We start from the raw sequence: 18,191 nt of genomic DNA, 5'->3' as shown, positions 1-18,191 counted from the left end.
AGAGAACTTAAATCATAAAATTTAGTAATTTAACCATAAATTTTGATCAATTTTAGTCAAAGAACAGAAATCAAGTCGTACATGAAATCTACGAATGAGAAGAAACAAAATATAACCGACCAAACAGGTTAGTCAGCGGGAGAGAAATGAAAAACGAAGACGTGTCCATGAACTTACATAGTATAGTAAAATAAAAGGGCTGGGTCACGTGTCAACTTGAAGAAGACACTTACTCAATTCTTCCATTTCCAAGCTGCATCCTCTGGAAATCTCTAACTAAACAATAAGAACAAAAAAGCAGAAGATAAGCCAAATCAAACTTCCAAACAGCCTGATTAATGATTTCTTTATTTTAGATTTCAACAAACCTATTTTCTTTTCTTTCATTTAAATTTGTAATTTATATTTTAATTTGGTAACAATTCCTTTCCTAATGAACTCTTGTCTTTGATTACATGCCAACAAAAACTTGCTTGGCCAACCCTTGTGTCCCGCAACCGCTTTCTTCATTTATTCGAATCAGATTCCTTTCTCTCTCGCTCTTTGTGCATTTCATACCATTGCATGCAACACAAAACAGCTACACCGTCACCAAACTCAAAACCCTTCTCTTCTCTTTCACTCTCGTTCTCTTCTCCCAATAAATACCTTTCGCAGTCTCAATTAATATATACATATAAATAACTCATTCATTCTATATTATTAATAATTGTTATTATTATATATAATAATAACAAATTGTTTTGTGGAGAAGACAGAGTAAACGTGGCTTGATCTTCTTCTCCGATGGTGATTCCCGAACAACCTGAAAGTGTAGCCACTGCCATTCAAGGAGACTCCGTGCGGCGCAGGTCCAGCGTCAACTCCGCCAATGGCGAGTTGGCGAGGGATTCTGGTTCCGATGACTGCATGAGCAGCGAACAACACAAAGTGAAGGAAGATCATCTCACTGATGTTTCGGCGCTCAAATTCGTCTACCGTCCTTCTGTCCCCGCTCATCGCAGAGTGAAGGAAAGCCCGCTTAGCTCCGAAAACATTTTCCGACAGGTTCTCGCCCTTAATTTCTTGCTTATTACCATTCTGTTTAGCAAATTTGAGTTCCTATCGTAGTGTATTAAACAATTCAACGCATGAACAATCAATGCAAGTGAAAAATAGCTCCTAGCGTGGGGGAATCGGGGTTTTTCTTTCTACCTTATGGTTTGTGAAACATTAAAAAATGTATGTATGCTAATGCTAGTACTTTCTTCTTTCTTTATGCTATCTATCTGTACTGGACAGTAGTTGTTATTAATTTATGTTTTGAATTTAATAATATAATTAATGGGAGAATCAGGTTTTTCTACCAACTATGGTATCAGTGTTGTTATAAATAGCGTTGCTGAATACTGACTCTGTATGTATATTTCTTTACTAATTATTCAATCAGCTGCAGAGTCACGCGGGCCTCTTCAACCTCTGTATAGTAGTGCTTGTTGCCGTTAATAGCCGACTTATCATTGAGAATTTAATGAAGGTTTTCCTCTTCCATTTATAATTGTGCATTCACCTGCACAGTTTCGTTTTTTGTTATGGCCTTAATTTTGACAGTTCATTTTTATCTGTCTTAATGTGCATTTTATTTGTTCTGCAGTACGGTTGGTTGATTAAGTCTGGTTTTTGGTTTAGTTCAAAATCATTGAGAGATTGGCCCCTATTCATGTGTTGGTAATGAGTGAGATAAATTCCCTTAAGGATAAACTATCTTTTGTATAATTATTTTGAGGATTGTTTCATAAAATATAATTTTGACAGTAGGTGGTTATGCTTTGCTTGCAGTGTTACTCTTGCTTTATTTCCTTTTGCTGCCTTTGTAGTGGAAAAGTTGGCACAGCAAAAGTGTATTTCTGAACCAGTAAGTGATCAGGCCTAGTGAGCTTTTATTATATTTCATGGTGAAAAAAGTGTTCTGTAACTGCATGAAATCCTTGTTCGTTATATACATACATGGGAATATTGATTTTAATATTGCAGGTTGTTGTTGTACTTCATATAATCATTACAACAGCTGCAGTTTTCTATCCAGTTTTAGTAATCCTCAGGTCAGTTTAGTTCTTTTGTGTATACTTCAAAATTGATTCTGGAGCTTCAATTTATATCACCTGTCCATTTTGAAATAATTTGCTAATAGAATATGAGTTAAGTTGATAATGGAGTTATAATGAATAAACTTTGTTATTATACTGCACGGGAAATTTAAAAGCATTAATTTTTTAATTATTTCAGAAGCGAGCGATTCTTAGTTTAAAGTTTGGTTCTTGTGATGTTGGAATTGAATTATTTTGCAAATTATTATTGGAAAATGAAAATATAAAAGTATAAGTCAATAAGGAAAATTGGACAAAATTGAAAACAAGTATGTGGCTTCCTTATCATTCTAATATGATACATGTAGCCTGTTTGTAGTCACGTGATTTACGTTATGAGGGACAGTGAAGATGACTACTCAAGGGATAAAATATTTGTACATCGTATATGCTTGGTCATTCGACTCATTTCATAGATAAGGATATAATACTTGCTGACACATAGCATTTCTTTGCAGGTGTGATTCTGCTTTTCTATCAGGTGTCACATTAATGCTATTAGCTTGCATTGTGTGGTTAAAATTGGTTTCTTATGCACATACAAACTATGATATGAGAGAACTTACCAAATCAATTGAAAAGGTAGTATTTAAATTCCACTTGTAAGTTGGTAGATAACTGTCACAGAATGTCATTTCCACTTCTTTGTATAATTAATACTTTAAAGATGAGGATATGCTGTACAATTTATGTGATGATTAGTTTTTAAACAGGAAAACCTGCTTGACTAAGCTGTAGCCTTGGGATCATGTTCTGTTAAAACTTCATCATATGCTAAAGCTCAGTTTTATTTCATCTTAATTCGAAATACATCCATCCTGTTTTCCCCTTCATTCTTTACTTTTTCTGGATGATAATCTATTCAGATATGTGATAGATACACCTTCTGCTTTCCCCCTTAATCAATCATGTTTCCTGTGCTATAGGGAGAAGAACTGCCCAATACTCTAAATATGGACTATCCTTACAATGTGAGCTTCAAGAGCTTGGCATACTTCATGGTTGCTCCTACATTATGTTACCAGGTAGCAGCACTTTCAAGTGATTTATTTAAATTTTGGATGCAATTTCTTTTTATGTGATTGTTGCCTCATTTAGATTCACCCATTTTACTGACATTCGGATCCATTTTTCTCTCATTAGATTGCTTATAGGCACCACCTATGTAGCACCGACACTGACACGGGACATGTGACACGATACGACACAACACTCCGACACGTTAATTTTAAAAAATGTTAAATTTCGACACGTTAGGACACGTTTTGATATTGAATAATATATTTAATTTATGTAGTATATATTATCTTTAATATTCAATAATTTAACAAATAAATGTATCTAAACTTATAATATTCATAAATTTTGCAAAGAAACATAAGATATTCTAAATATTTATATTAAACTCAATAAAATGGTAATCGTAATCTAACGAATCTAACAGTTGGAACTAAAAACTCAACGCAATTTAACCTTTGAACCTTTTTTTGAATTTCAATAACGCGTGTTGGAGTGTTGGGGAGTGTCGGAGTGTCCGAGAGTGTTGGGAAGTGTCGGACACGACACGTCAGGGTTTTTGAAGTGTCGGTGCTTCATAGGGCACCACCATATGGACTTACAACCGGTACATCTTTGGCATGGAATATGTCTGAGGTCTTTAGTTAGAGTCTAGCCTGAATGTGCCATGCACAGATAATTACGCTGCTAGGAATTGAATTCTCATCTAACAAGCATAGTTGATTGGGAGTGTTTAAGTTTGCTGTGTAATTACTTGATTTGTAGGATTTCTCCAAAAAGCTCTTCAATCATTGTCTTCAGTGCTTGCTATATTTTTCAGCAAATGTCTACATCTCTTATCCTGTCTTTCCTCTTCATCTTTGAATCTTGGCTGTTTGACCTCATTCATCTCACATTCAATACTCTTTGTTTTTATTGGCATAATTTTCCACAACCCAACATTTTATATCATCAAATATTGTGTAAGAAAATCTATAGCAGAACCACCAAAATTTGTTCTCTAGCTTCCTTTGTACTTTCCATTCATATGAAATTCCCAACATTCTTCCCCGTTGCAATCTGCTAGTTGCTATTATATATTTAGCAGCAGAGCTAAGGTTCTTTTAACGGAATGGGTATTACATGACTCACTACCATGAAATATAAATGCAGAATGCACTTTTTGAGAATACTGGATTGTCTTTGGCATCATCTGTTATTTCAGTGTTTATTCAAACTTGCAGAAATTTCACTTGAGAGTTTCTTTTAGTAGGTTTGTGCAGTTGATTTGTTTTTGCATTTTCCAGCATTAATGTATCTCCAAGTGAATTACATTTGTTAATTGATTTGTCTGAGAACAAAATTTCTCACATTTTTACTTGCATGTATTTTACTCTTGTTTATCTCCTGTGTTATGAACTGCTGTTTTAGCCAAGCTATCCTCGCACGCCTTCGATTCGAAAGGGTTGGCTGTTTCGTCAACTTGTTAAGCTGATAATATTTACAGGAGTTATGGGATTTATAATAGAACAAGTAAGCAGTACCTGTTAATAAATTGTGTTCATTTCTACCTACTTTGTTATTTTTATGTGTGCATTTTTTCTTGAATTTTGTTTCCCTCCAATTCTACAGGTATTCTGACATTGTTTTGATCATGTAATTTTGCAGTATATTAATCCTATTGTACAAAATTCACAGCATCCTTTGAAAGGAAACCTTCTATATGCCATTGAGAGAGTTCTGAAGCTTTCTGTTCCAAATTTATATGTGTGGCTCTGCATGTTCTACTGCTTTTTCCACCTTTGGTATTCCATCTCTTATTTGATTCAACATATATATGTTTGAGTGTTTTCTGATAAAACATTATGATAAGAACCTCAGGATACACCACCCCAAAAGCTAACTCAAAGGATGAGAGTGCCCAAGGCCTTGTAAACCCCACATTAGTTGCCCATATAATCAATGTGGGACTCCAAGTCCCATACCTTGCAAATGGGTCCTAACACTCCACCACGCTCCGCAGCCCCAATGCCCACGCGAGCTGACTTTGCGCTAATCTTTTACTAGTCCCGGACTCCTAAGACCCATTTGCAAGGTGTGGGACTTGAGTCCCACATTGGTTGTATGAGCAACTAATGTGGGGTTTATAAGGCCTTGGGCACTTCCATCCTTTGAGCTAGCTTTTGCGGTGGTGCATCCCAAGGTTCTTATCAAATGGTATCAGAGCCTTCCACTATGTCTCCCGGTTACAATCGAGCGGCGCGGGTGATGACGCGGGCATTGTAGTGTTCGCCTGGGGCTAGTAAAAGATTAGCGCAAAGCCAGCCCACGTGGGCGCCGGGGTTGCGGAGCATGGTGGAATGTTACGATCCCATTTGCAAGGTATGGGACTTGAAGTCCCACCTCGGTTGTATGGCCAACTAATGTGGGGTTTATAAGGCCTTGGGCACTCCCACCCTTTAAGCTAGCTTTTGGGGTGGTGCATCCCAAGGTTCTTATCACATTAGTATGAAATTATCTCCACTTGCCATAAATGGAAGAATTGTAGTTCTAGTATTGAAGAACTGTAGTTCTAGTTTCTTGTGCCTAATGCCTTGACTACTATTCCCTGGAAATTGTCTGATGATGGTGCTGTTATGCATCTGTTTGGTATTGATTAATCTTTCAAACCATCATCAAAATGATATCCACCTTCCTATACACCGTCAAGTGTAACTGCATTATTGTTGGGAAGATCTAGCTGATTAAAGGTGTGTGTATGGAGATTGCTGTTGTCCGAAGTATATGCACCTTAAGATGTAAAAAGAAATTAGCCTCGCTTTGGTGTGCCACCCATGATTAATTTGAATCAGTCTCTGACAGATATACAAAGGATTTGATAGCTTTATTTTGTTGATGAGTTTGTATATGTTTCCTCTGGCCCGGGAGGATATCGTATTCTTCTCTTCATGTATGCTCTTTTTTCTTCCTTTTAATAAAATTATTCCTTTATAAAAATGTTCAGATCCATGTGTACACACACAAGTGCTGATCTGGGTGTCTTATTTGTGGATGTTAGAAGTAAAATTCAGCTTTGATTTTTTTTTTTTTTTTTTTAAGTTTGATTAGTATTTGGGGCTGTTTATCTTAAGGGCCACTGTTGCAATGTAGGTTAAATATACTCGCAGAGCTTCTTCAATTTGGTGATCGTGAATTCTACAAAGATTGGTGGAATGCCAAAACTGTTGAAGAGGTAGATTCTTTGTACTGGTACATTGTTGTTTGTTTACAATACTTCCAATCTTCCATGAAGAGAATTCGTGACTTACTTTTCTTGGTTGGATGTATATGTGGTGCTGCTGCTGCCATCAGTATTGGAGGATGTGGAATATGGTGTGTCTCTTTTTCAGACTTAATTTTGATGATCAAGTTGGATAATATATTTTTTTGGTCTCTGCTAATTTCTGGTCTCATGTTAGCATGAAATTCTTGTAAGCATATATATTTGATATAACTATGCCACCAGAATATGATGATGGATGAAAACTTTGTAGGCTACTTTAACGAAAGGAATAAAGAGAAGTTGCAGCTTTTTTCCAACTGTTACTTTCTGGCTTAGTTTCCCATGTTTCTAAAACCATATATCAGAACATATCAGTGATTTTATTACTTTTCAAGTGTAGTTCCAAACCATTTAGTATACAACTGAATGAATTCTTTCACATTGCAGCCTGTTCACAAATGGATGATCCGCCACCTATATTTTCCATGTTTAAGGAATGGTATACCCAAGGTAATCAAACATCCTCCTGTGTTACTGAACGGAACCTGGATTTACTCAGCCCAAAACACATTTTACATGTGGATGAAAAGTTTGTCTTTAGGATATTGTCAGTCTATGTTTACCATCTCAGGTTGCCTTTAAAATATATCAAATTTGAATTGAAATGGTCATCTAACTTTTATCCTCATTAACAAATAATTATGTAATAACTTATCAATAAATTTATGTTATATAAGTTTCAAAACAAAATATTTTTTATGTACTAATTGTATGGTTCGATATGTCTAATGCACTTGGGAAACTATCTGTAAAATGTTTTCAACTGATAGACTATAATCAAAGTTGCCATATTCTGTTCTGTCGTTTCAGATAAATGATTTTGGAATGCACAAACATGCATGTGCAGGCAGATTCACATGAACAATAATAGTAAAGGAACTCCATTAATTTCTTTTTCTCATGTTCTAAGACCTTTTTGTCATTTTTTTCCCTTGGTCTTTGTTACCAGCAATTTCTAATCAGCATAGTTGTTTGACTTGTTTCTGATTGGTAGATATTTGGATTGGCTCTTCTTCTGTCAAAATTATTGATGTTATTTTTTTGATTACTCGATATATGTATTATTGTGATTTTCATCATATTGTGCAGGGTGTTGCTATTTTAATTGCCTTCCTGGTTTCTGCTTTGTTCCATGAGGTGTGTTTTTCATCTCTCTGTCTAAAATATCCTCTCTTCCTCTTTTGGTATGATGTTCCAATGGATGTTCTGCTTGAGTGCTTGTTTGCATGCTGCACTGATCGAAGTTGGGGAGAAGCTTGCGTTGCATTGATTTACACTTAGAGTATTTTTTTATTTTATTTTTTCATTATTTCCCTTCGGCAGTTGTGGAAGTGCTAGGGAGAGGATTGAAAATTAGATGCGAAGTTGTCACTCTTAGAAATTGTTAGAATAATAATTCCTCTTGACCTTATGGTGATAACCATCACCAACAAACCAAGATCCATCATACCAAATCTTAAAGGAATATTAACATAAAGGTGGAAGCATACCTGTCTCTATAGCAGCGGAATAACTTCGATCTTCTCCTTTGGGGTATGCGATATTCCTTTGTCGAATAGCCTTAATCTTTATTCTTTAATATGATCATCTCTGTTGTAAATAATAATTATTTAGTTATTATTTAGTCATTTATTTGTTGTATTGGGCCAAGCCCATTAGGTCAAAATTAGGTCAAGTATTCTCTATAAATAGAGAACCCTTTGTACAGATTATTTACAATTCTATAATATATTAGAATACCCTTTTTCATGTTGGTATCAAAGCTCTCGATCTGAGGGCTTTGCTTCCGCACATATTATCTTCTTTTTTAACAAAACCCTAATTTCTTTGCCTCTTGCCGCCATCAGCCGCCACCGGAAAATTTTTCCGGGGACTTTTTGGACCAAGGGGACCATTGTTGACCTTATTTTTCCTCCGATCTATCATTCTACGCACTGTTCCTCCGCCACAAACGACCGAAACACCTCCGACCGCCTCCAATCAGATCTGTCTTCACCGTTTGGACCACTTTCCGGCGACTTTTCAACCGCGACCACCCACAGACAGGTGCGCGCTCACCGGACGACCACACCAGAAAAATCTCAGCCGGCGAAGCCCCTCCACGCGCTCTCACACGCCGCCCCTTTCCCGGCGAGTGAATCCCACGCGCAGCTCCTTTCTCTGGCGCGTGGAAGCGCGTGCGGCCGTGTTTTTGGACCGGACCACCACCATTCTTCTCGTCTTCTTGTCTTCTGTCTGGATCTGTAATTATTTTTTTGATCAGAGGTCATTTGATATTCTGTTTGGTTGATTTTATCGCTAGTTGTTAACTTTTTTTGTTAAAGAATGGCCGAGCATGATAGTTCTTCGATCTTATCTTGTAAGAGCACACGTTCTATATCTCTTCTTGCTTCTTGCACTGATTTTAAAACCTCGTGGATTTTGGATTCTGGTGCAACTGATCATATGGCTTGTCGTACTGAGTTGTTTTGTTCTTATCATCCTACTGTTGGTAGTCATACTATATCCGTAGCTGATGGATCCCATAAATCAGTTATTAGTTCTGGTAAAATTCAAATTCAACCTTCCTTGTTTCTTAAAAATGTTCTTTATGTTCCTCAGCTTTCTACTAATCTTATCTCCACTCAAAAACTTACAACTGATTTGAATTGTTCTATCACATTTTTTCCTTCTTATTGTCTTATTCAGGATCTTACCACGAAGAAGACAATTGGAGTTGCTAATGAACAGGATGGGTTGTATCATCTCCTTCCAGACCATGCTAGCAAAAATCAGTTATTAATGACACGTCATCCTTCTACTGCAGAGTCTATGATTTGGCTCCATCACAAGCGTCTGGGGCATCCACCATTTAGTCTTTTGAAGTCTATGTTCCCCTCTCTGTTTCTCAATAAGTCGGTTGAGACCTTTCATTGTGATGTTTGTGAATTTGCAAAACACCATCGAGTGTCATTTCCTTCTAGCACTATTAAAAGCAAGGAACCTTTTTCTCTTATCCATTCTGATGTTTGGGGCCCTTCTAAAGTGCACAGTGTTTCAGATGGAAGGTGGTTTGTTTCTTTTATTGACGATTGTACTCGGATAACATGGATATACTTGATGAAAGACAAGTCTGAAGTACCAGAGATATTTATTCGGTTTCATCACATGGTTGAGACTCAATTTGGTAAGGGTATTAAAAGACTCAGATCTGATAATGGTACTGAGTACGTCAATCAACGCCTGTCACAATTCATTTCAGACAGAGGTATGATTCATGAGCTCACATGTGTTGATACCCCTCAACAAAACGGGGTTGCTGAAAGGAAAAATCGTCACCTTCTTGAAGTTGCTAGAGCACTACTTTTCCAGACATCTGTTCCTAGTTCTTATTGGGGAGAAGCAGTATTAGCTGCAACTTTTTTGATCAACCGTTTACCTTCACGGGTCCTTAACAATATCAGTCCTATTCATTTCATGACTTCCTTCTTTCCTTCTGTTCCCATATTGCAGAGCCTTCCACCAAGAGTGTTTGGATGTGTTGCCTTTGTCCATGTTCATAAACAACATCGGAGTAAGTTGGATCCTAGGGCTCTTAAGTGTGTCTTCCTTGGTTATAACCCTTATAAAAAAGGGTACAAGTGTTATCATCCACCAAGTCGGAAATTTTTTATTTCTATGGATGTCACCTTTCAAGAATCTGAATCTTATTTCCTGGGTCCTCATCGTCTGGGGGAGAACAGTTCTTCAGAAGACTCGTCCCCTTCCTTCTTTGAGTCTGGATCAATCTTCTCTCTTCCTAGTGTGTCTGCTCCTGGTGTGTCAGAACCTTCAAATACACCTGAGATACAACCCATACTGTCTCACCAGCAACCTCAATCGTCTGAACCACTGATAAGTCCTGAATCTCCTATTTCTTCTGAGTCTCCTGAATCTCCTGTTTCTGATTCTAATATTATTTCCTCTCATGATTTGTCTATTTCTTCTGATATCTCTAATGACTTACCCATTGCTTCTACTTCTGATGACTTACCTATTGCTCTTAGAAAAGGAAAAAGATCTTGTCACAAGAAAACTTGTTCCTCCTGTCCCTCTTGTACTCAATACCCTATCTCCCACTTTGTTTCCTCTGCTAATCTTTCTGTGCAGAACAAAAGCTTTGTTTCAGCACTAGATTCTATTGCAATCCCAAAATCAGTACATGAAGCCTTGAAAGATAGGAATTGGGCTCAAGCCATGCACGAGGAGATGAATGCTTTGGAGAAAAATAAAACATGGGAGGTTATTGATAGACCCAACGGAAAGAAAGCAGTAGGGTGCAGATGGGTTTATGCCCTGAAATATAATTCTGATGGCACTCTTGAGAGATATAAAGCTCGATTAGTGGCCAAAGGTTACACTCAAACCTATGGCATTGATTATGAAGAAACCTTTGCTCCAGTTGCAAAGATGAATACAGTGAGAATCTTGTTATCCCTTGCTGCCCATTACAATTGGGATATAAATCAATTTGATGTGAAAAATGTTTTCCTCAATGGTGAGTTAGAAGAAGAAGTCTACATGGAAATCCCGCCTGGTTTTGATTCTGTGAAGGGGGAAAATAAAGTTTGTAGATTAAAAAAGGCCTTGTATGGATTGAAGCAGTCACCTCGTGCTTGGTTTGGAAGATTTACTAAGGTTATGATGACCTTAGGATACAGACAGAGTCAAGGAGATCACACTATTTTCTTCAAGCACTCCCAAAATGGGAAGCTTACTGTGCTCCTTGTATATGTTGATGATATTATTATCACAGGTGATGATTTTGTGGAGAGACAGATTCTGCAAATACGGCTTGCCTCTGAGTTTGAAATCAAAGACTTTGGGAAACTGAAATATTTCCTAGGGATAGAAGTAGCTCATTCAAGCAAAGGAATTTTTATCAGCCAGAGGAAATATGTTTTGGATCTTCTCAAAGAAGCAGGAAAGCTCGGGTGTAAACCCTCTAATACTCCTATTGAGCAGAATCACAAGATGGGCTATGAAGAAGAGAGTCCTCCAGTTGATAAAGGACAATATCAACGGCTAGTTGGGAAATTGATATATCTGGCCCATATAGACCAGACCTAGCTTATGCTGTTAGTGTTGTCAGTCAGTTTATGCACGATCCAAAAGAAAAACACATGCAGGCAGTAGAGAGAATTCTTCAGTATCTTAAAGGTACTCCTGGTAAAGGATTGTTATTCCGACGTGATGGCAATCTATCTTTAGAAGTCTACACAGATGCTGATTATGCTGGATCCGTGACTGACCGTCGTTCTACCACTGGTTATTGCATGTTTCTTTGCGGTAACTTGGAGACATGGAGAAGTAAGAAACAAGATGTGGTTGCCAGATCAAGTGCAGAAGCTGAATTTCGAGCTATGGCTCAAGGCATTTGTGAGTTACTGTGGCTGAAAATTGTACTTGATGATCTCAAAATAAAATGTGAGGGACCTATGAAGCTGCTATGTGATAATAAGTCCGCTATTTGTATAGCTCATAATCCAGTCCAACATGATCGGACTAAACATATTGAGGTTGACCGCCATTTCATCAAAGAGAAACTTGATAGCGGGTTGATTACCACTCCATACATTCCCACTGGGCGTCAATTAGCTGATCTATTAACAAAGGGGCTTCCTTCAGACAGATTTCAAGAACTTACTAGCAAGCTGGGAATGATAAATATCTATTCCTCAGCTTGAGGGGGACTGTTGTAAATAATAATAATTTAGTTATTATTTAGTCGTTTATTTGTTGTATTGGGCCAAGCCCATTAGGTCAAAATTAGGTCAAGTATTCTCTATAAATAGAGAACCCTTTGTACAGATTATTTACAATTCTATAATATATTAGAATACCCTTTTTCAAGTATCTCTTTATAGGATATGCGATCTTCCTCAGTCAAATAGCCCTAATCCTTATTCTTTAGTGTGCTGTCTCTATCTTAATGGGGAAGAGAAACTAGGGTTGTTATTTGACATATTGGGGACCATAAGTCCATAACCATTTATAGTGTTTTTCTTTATTGTTGGGCAAGTAAGCTCCCATTATACCTAATTGGTCCAACACTGGTATCCACCTATTTGTCTCACACTTAAGAATCTATTTGGACATTTTTATTTGATCACTTTAATTTACCCAATATATATTAAATAGCATAATATAATTATTTATACAATATGTAGCCCACAAACACATTAGTGTTAAGTAAACGTTAAATGTTACTTTAATGTGTTTAAAGTTGTCAGTTATGGATAGTTTATGAGTCATAAGGTTAACATTTATCTTATGAGTTTTGGTTTGAATTTGTCGGTTATGGAGTTTATGAGTCATGAGGGTTAGCATTAAGTTTAGGAGTTTTGAAAGGTTAAGAGTCAGTCGTTATGTTTTGTTATTAAGTTTGGTTTTAATTGTGGTTTATGGTTATTTAGTGTTGCAGTTTTAGAAAGGCAAACTATAGCCTATAAATAGTCTAGTATATTGTTTGAGGAATACAGAATTGAGAAGCAACGAAGTTTAGTAAAATATTTCACAGAAGTTTGTTCTCTTTCTCCACAAGTCCTCACGACATTCTTGAATAGTTGTTTTATTTGTTGATTTTGTATTTGAGCGATCCTACAAATTGGTATCAGAGCTATGGAGAAAAAGAGCGAGTTGGTGGTGCCACTCTTCCATGGAGATAAGGATGAAGCATTAGATTGGCTTCTCTGTTTGAAGGAACATTTTCGGAAAGAAAAAATCTGGACGGAGAACAAATGGCAGGTAGCCATGAGAAGACTCAGAGGAAGCGCAATCAAATGGTTCTGTACATGGAACTGCCGCGACTTTAATAATATGTGGAAGGATTTTCTAATGGCCTTCGTAACAAAATACTTGCCTGGACGTTTTGATCTGATTAATGAAGAAGATGAAATCTTCAATGATGATGATGAAGATGAGGAAAATGATGCGGATGAAGAAGAGACCGAGATGGCGGAATCCGAGGTTGCCAACGGCAATGCATCCGCGGAGGAGATTAACGTGTCAGAACGCGTAAAAAAAAAAAAAAAAAATATCTCCCCTGCAATTATTTTTCTGAACATATTTTATTTTATCCGGTGGCTTCTTCAATTTGATATTTTCAGTTTCATTAGCAGGACTTTCCTTGTTTCCATTCGCTGTATCTTCTTCACCTGCAAGTTTCTCGTCGCCCAAATTCTTCTCAGTTTCATTCGCCACTTCATCAGTTACTTTCACAATTTTATTTCCTCGTCCAATCCCAATTTCTGCATCATTGGTATTGTCAACAAAACCTCTTTTTCTCTTCAAGACTACATCCTTTTCTTCAAATGCACCTTCCATTTTTTCGCCGTTCTCGGCTCCTTCATTGTCGTCTTCCTCGCACCTCCTCAATGGCATCTCGGACCAGCGACCTATGCCGGTCGCCGACGTCGACCTCGTCACGCCGGGGACGAAGTCTCTTCCAAAACATGAACTCGGTGATTTAGCCGGGATCTCCCTCATCCCGTTTATCAACATGAGACTCGGATTCGCAGTCTCCTCCAAACCGGTCTCCATCAAGCATCTCGGATTCCATGCTTCTCGTTCCTTTGCTGGCTTCTCAAGCTCCTTCGACATCTCGTCTTCTTCCTTGTCCTCTCTATCCGGCTTCTGAATTGACTCGCCGCTCTCAGCGTCTTCGATCTCGGCTCCTTCGTTCTCCTCCTCTTCTATCTCGGCTCCCTTGGCCGCAGTCATCTCCATCGTCTTCTTATCCGAGTCGTCTCTTACGCGCTCCGACACGTCAATCTCCTCCGCGGATGCATTGCCGTTGGCAACCTCGGATTCCGCCATCTCGGTCTCTTCTTCATCCGCATCATTTTCCTCATCTTCATCATCATCATTGAAGATTTTATCTTCTTCATTAATTAGATCAAAACGTCCAGGCAAGTATTTTGTTACGAAGGCCATTAGAAAATCCTTCCACATATTATTAAAGTCGCGGCAGTTCCATGTACGGAACCATTTGATTGCGCTTCCTCTAAGTCTTCTCATGGCTACCTGCCATTTGTTCTCCGTCCAATTTTTTGTTTCCGAAAATGTTCCTTCAAACAGAGAAGCCAATCTAATGCTTCATCCTTATCTCCATGGAAGAGTGGCACCACCAACTCGCTCTTTTTCTCCATAGCTCTGATACCAATTTGTTAGAATTGAATATCCACACAGATGCAAGAGACAACCAAACTTGTGTATCTACAAAAAAAACTTTTCTTTTCTATTCTTGCTCTTTCTCTTTCTCTCTTGATCTACATTTCATACAAACTATCAAAGGCTATTTATAAGCTATAAAACTGACAACATAACTCCACACATAACACCCTCATTACTTCATAACTGACATAACTGACTCATTAATATTCTAACTGACTCATTAATATTCTAAAAAACGGCTAACTCTTAACCATCATTCATTCCTAAAAAACAAAACTTCTAAACCCATTAAATAAAAAACGGACATTTAAATTTATCCCAACAAAACTCCCCCGTAAACTTAAATGCTTCTTTCTTTCTTCGTGTTGCTTCTGCTTTTCTTCAACTTTCTGATCGCGCTTGTTTTATTCAATCTTGATACTAACAAAAAACATCTAACACCTTCCAACTTAATTAACACAAAAAAAATATCTCTCCTGCAATTATTTTAAAGTCCTGCTAATGAAACTGAAAATATCAAATTGAAGAAGCCACACAGATGCAAGTACTTGCCTTGAAATATAATTTTCTATCAGACTGCAAATACTTGCCTGAAATATAATTTTCTAACAGAAATGACTACACAACATTACTTTTTCTTTGAACTATCTACAACCTCACGAGGGCCTCGGGAACCTAAAGATGGGTGGCTAGCTACCAAAGGCTCAAGTACCTCACGAAGTGCTAGAGGATTGAAAATTAGATACGAAGTTCTCACTGTTCGAAATGACTGCAAATCATTACTTTTTCTTTGAACTATATACAACGTCACGAGGGCCTCGGTAACCTAAAGATGGGTGGCTGGCAACCAAAAGCTCAAGTACCTTACGACCTGTAGCTTTGCTTGTGTAGATGATACAGCTTACATATCTTAAAGATGGATTCTGACATGGCAATTCTAATGCAGTGTTATTTTCTAGTTTCTATCGGTGTTCTCATAATATTAATTTTGGCGCCAAGACTTCCCTAGATTACCTCGTGGATGCTTTCTTTAGCCTTGAATAATTTTCATGTGCATGTTGTAATTATGTTTTCAATGAATCCTGTCATTTGTTCATCCTAATAAAAGTACATATGCAAATATGAATAACTTGGTAATTTTATTGCCAAAGACAACGGAGATTCACAATTTTTTCTCATTATTTATCTTTCATCTGAGTGTAGCTGTGCATTGCTGTTCCTTGCCACATATTCAAGTTGTGGGCTTTTGGTGGAATTATGTTTCAGGTAAAGTCAAATTACCGTTTTGACTTCTGTTTGCCCATCTGCTATTATTAAGCCTAAGTATTCTTTTAGTTTAAAGTTAACAAGCTTTCCAAGAAACCAAAATCTCACACCTCTTGCCCCCAAGAAGGTGGTGAGGGCCAGGCCAGAAAAAGAAAAGAAGATGTAGATGTTTTTGTTTCTGTTCTTCTATGACCAAACAAAATGTTCTCTAATCTCTAGACTAATGAATTTGTCTTGTCTTTGAAATAGTTGATGATTATGATGTCATCCATTTTTTGGTTCACTTGAAATGATAATGAATGTCTTTTTTTCTAGGTTCCTTTGGTCTTGATCACCAATTACCTGCAAAATAAATTCAGAAACTCAACGGTACATGTGCTATTTAGGCGTATTGGTATAACATAATGTATCTTATTACTTCGTTATCTTCAGGTTGATTCATTGGTTTTTAAAATTGTTATTTACTTCATCCCAGGTCGGAAATATGATTTTTTGGTTCATATTCAGTATTCTTGGTCAACCTATGTGCGTACTACTATACTACCATGACTTGATGAATAGGAAAGGCAAACTTGACCAAAGTTAGCAATACATCATTAACCGGGAATGTGGATAAGCTTTTCAGTTTTCAGAGGGTAGAATTATGTGGATATGTCGGTCGATATTGTTTTCTACGGGTACGGTCATCTCCCATGACAGTGGTTGCTCTGGTTTAAGGATTTCCACGTGATTTGCCACTTCGCCAGGCTAATTCATCTTGATCTATGTACTTATTAACTCAATTCCTCTGGCTATTGTATCAATATAAAAATTTTGAAAGCAAACAAGCAATGCACTGGCATTGATAACTGCCAAGGAACAGTGGTACTAGTTTCTTTTAAATGTTAATTAGTATTAAGGATAATTATAAATGGTTTGTGTACAATATATTTATTTCTTCCTAGTCTGGAAGTTGCACATATGAATGATGATGTCTATTAATGCACAAGCATGTTAATAAATGAGGGATGCCTGAAGAGTTGAAAAGGAATACCATGCTTGCGTAATGCCTGTGTAGTAGAAAACTTTACTAACTGCAAGAGTTCTTTGGCCAATTTCCATTGACGAAAATCGGTTTAATAGTTTTATGCAGCTCTAAATTTTTCAATTGAAAAAGTGGCACTTGTTGAAGGTTACGGTTTTCATCTCTTTTCATTAAAAGTTGGGTAATAGTTTTCTCATGTAGTAGGAGATAAATATTATCTCCTACAGACTCATATGTGCAGGTGGGGTCTACTTTCAGGAGGAGAGAGAAAAAGAATAAAGTGGGACCCATCTTGAATTTGTGTGTGTAGGAGATAAATTCTACCTTATGTGACATAAGAATAATAAATCTCTTAAAAGTTTACACCTTGTTTGTACTTGGTTATTGATGAATTAATTAATGATTGGTTATATTCAGTGTATGGTTAACAGACTAACAACATTTTTTAACAATAAATAATAAATGTTGTTAATGAATAATTAACTCACAAATAATTAGGTAGAACACAATTGTAGGTTTATGGGTAGATGTAGCATTATTGACTTCATTATTATGACGCGACATGTTCAGTCATCCCTTTCCTGGTGAAAATAAAAAAAGATGTGAAGAAGTTTTAATGCAAGGGTAAATGATAATATAGGCATTTTTTTCAATTTAATATTGAAAAAAGCATTTATCAAAAAATATCTAAAAAAATTAAATGACAATAGGAGTTATTTTGTACATTTCATTATCAGCTATCACGTGGCAGTTGTCTCTACTTCCCCCATGTCTCATAGACTCTATCCTCCGTCCTCACTTTGTTGTGTGATGGCATCAAGCAGTACCTATTGTCAGCATTTAATTCAGGCTTCATCGATGCACCTATTTGAACAATTTATTCTATTAGTCTACCATATGTACGTTTAGATTAATATGGGTACTGTACCTTTTAAAATTTTATTTACATTTACAGTCTCAAATGTGTATGTGTGTGAGGAGTGTATCTTGGGTACAATTGGCGTATCAAATTTGGGTGCGACTTGGATATTTTGTATCATGTATTATCAGAAATACATAGTGTAAAATATAAAAGTTATTTTTTTTTTCTCTTTAAGACAATTGCAGCTGATGTAACACATTTTTTTTCGTCGGATGTATCTACTTCAAGAAGATATTAGATTTTTCCATGTGTCGGGATGGTAAGTAGGGGTATAAATAGGCTAGGCGGGCCTACAGTGGCTTATGGCTTAACCTATATTAGACCTGTCTTGACCTATTACAA

At 36.9% G+C, this 18,191-nt stretch overlaps 1 protein-coding gene across 4 annotated transcripts; it reads left to right on the top strand.

Annotated features, from left to right (window-relative positions):
* Positions 1–474: 474 nt before the first annotated feature.
* On the top strand, positions 475–16,792 carry LOC133305329 (diacylglycerol O-acyltransferase 1A). Of its 4 annotated transcripts, none has more exons than XM_061505510.1 (16): positions 475–1,047; positions 1,436–1,516; positions 1,634–1,707; positions 1,819–1,894; positions 2,014–2,081; positions 2,585–2,708; positions 3,053–3,151; positions 4,554–4,655; positions 4,791–4,927; positions 6,273–6,354; positions 6,474–6,494; positions 6,832–6,894; positions 7,534–7,581; positions 15,841–15,903; positions 16,219–16,272; positions 16,379–16,792. In XM_061505510.1, exons 1-16 carry the CDS (start codon positions 787–789, stop codon positions 16,487–16,489), a joined length of 1,464 nt encoding a protein of 487 aa, XP_061361494.1. In that variant the 5' UTR covers positions 475–786; the 3' UTR covers positions 16,490–16,792. The 4 variants fall into 4 exon arrangements, with proteins under 4 accessions (XP_061361494.1, XP_061361493.1, XP_061361495.1 ...); XM_061505509.1 differs by having other exon boundaries at positions 1,430–1,516; XM_061505511.1 differs by having other exon boundaries at positions 1,430–1,516; positions 16,219–16,297.
* Positions 16,793–18,191: the final 1,399 nt, after the last annotated feature.

The sequence above is a fragment of the Gastrolobium bilobum genome, unplaced genomic scaffold (genome assembly GCF_033153095.1).
Source record: "Gastrolobium bilobum isolate Gb01-03AN ecotype WA unplaced genomic scaffold, APGP_CSIRO_Gbil_v1 utg1221, whole genome shotgun sequence".
Classification (NCBI taxonomy): Eukaryota; Viridiplantae; Streptophyta; class Magnoliopsida; order Fabales; family Fabaceae; genus Gastrolobium; species Gastrolobium bilobum.
The sequence above is the reverse complement of the archived record's forward strand: the minus strand, read 5'-3'. Positions and strand labels throughout refer to the sequence as shown.

Bases quoted from the DNA above. Each gene is read 5' to 3' on its own strand.
- LOC133305329 (XM_061505509.1), top strand. From the start codon at position 787: ATGGTGATTCCCGAACAACCTGAAAGTGTAGCCACTGCCATTCAAGGA. The intron at 3,152-4,553 runs GTAGCAGCACTT...CTGCTGTTTTAG, and splicing joins CTCCTACATTATGTTACCAG to CCAAGCTATCCTCGCACGCC. The intron at 16,273-16,378 runs GTACATGTGCTA...ACTTCATCCCAG, and splicing joins ATAAATTCAGAAACTCAACG to GTCGGAAATATGATTTTTTG.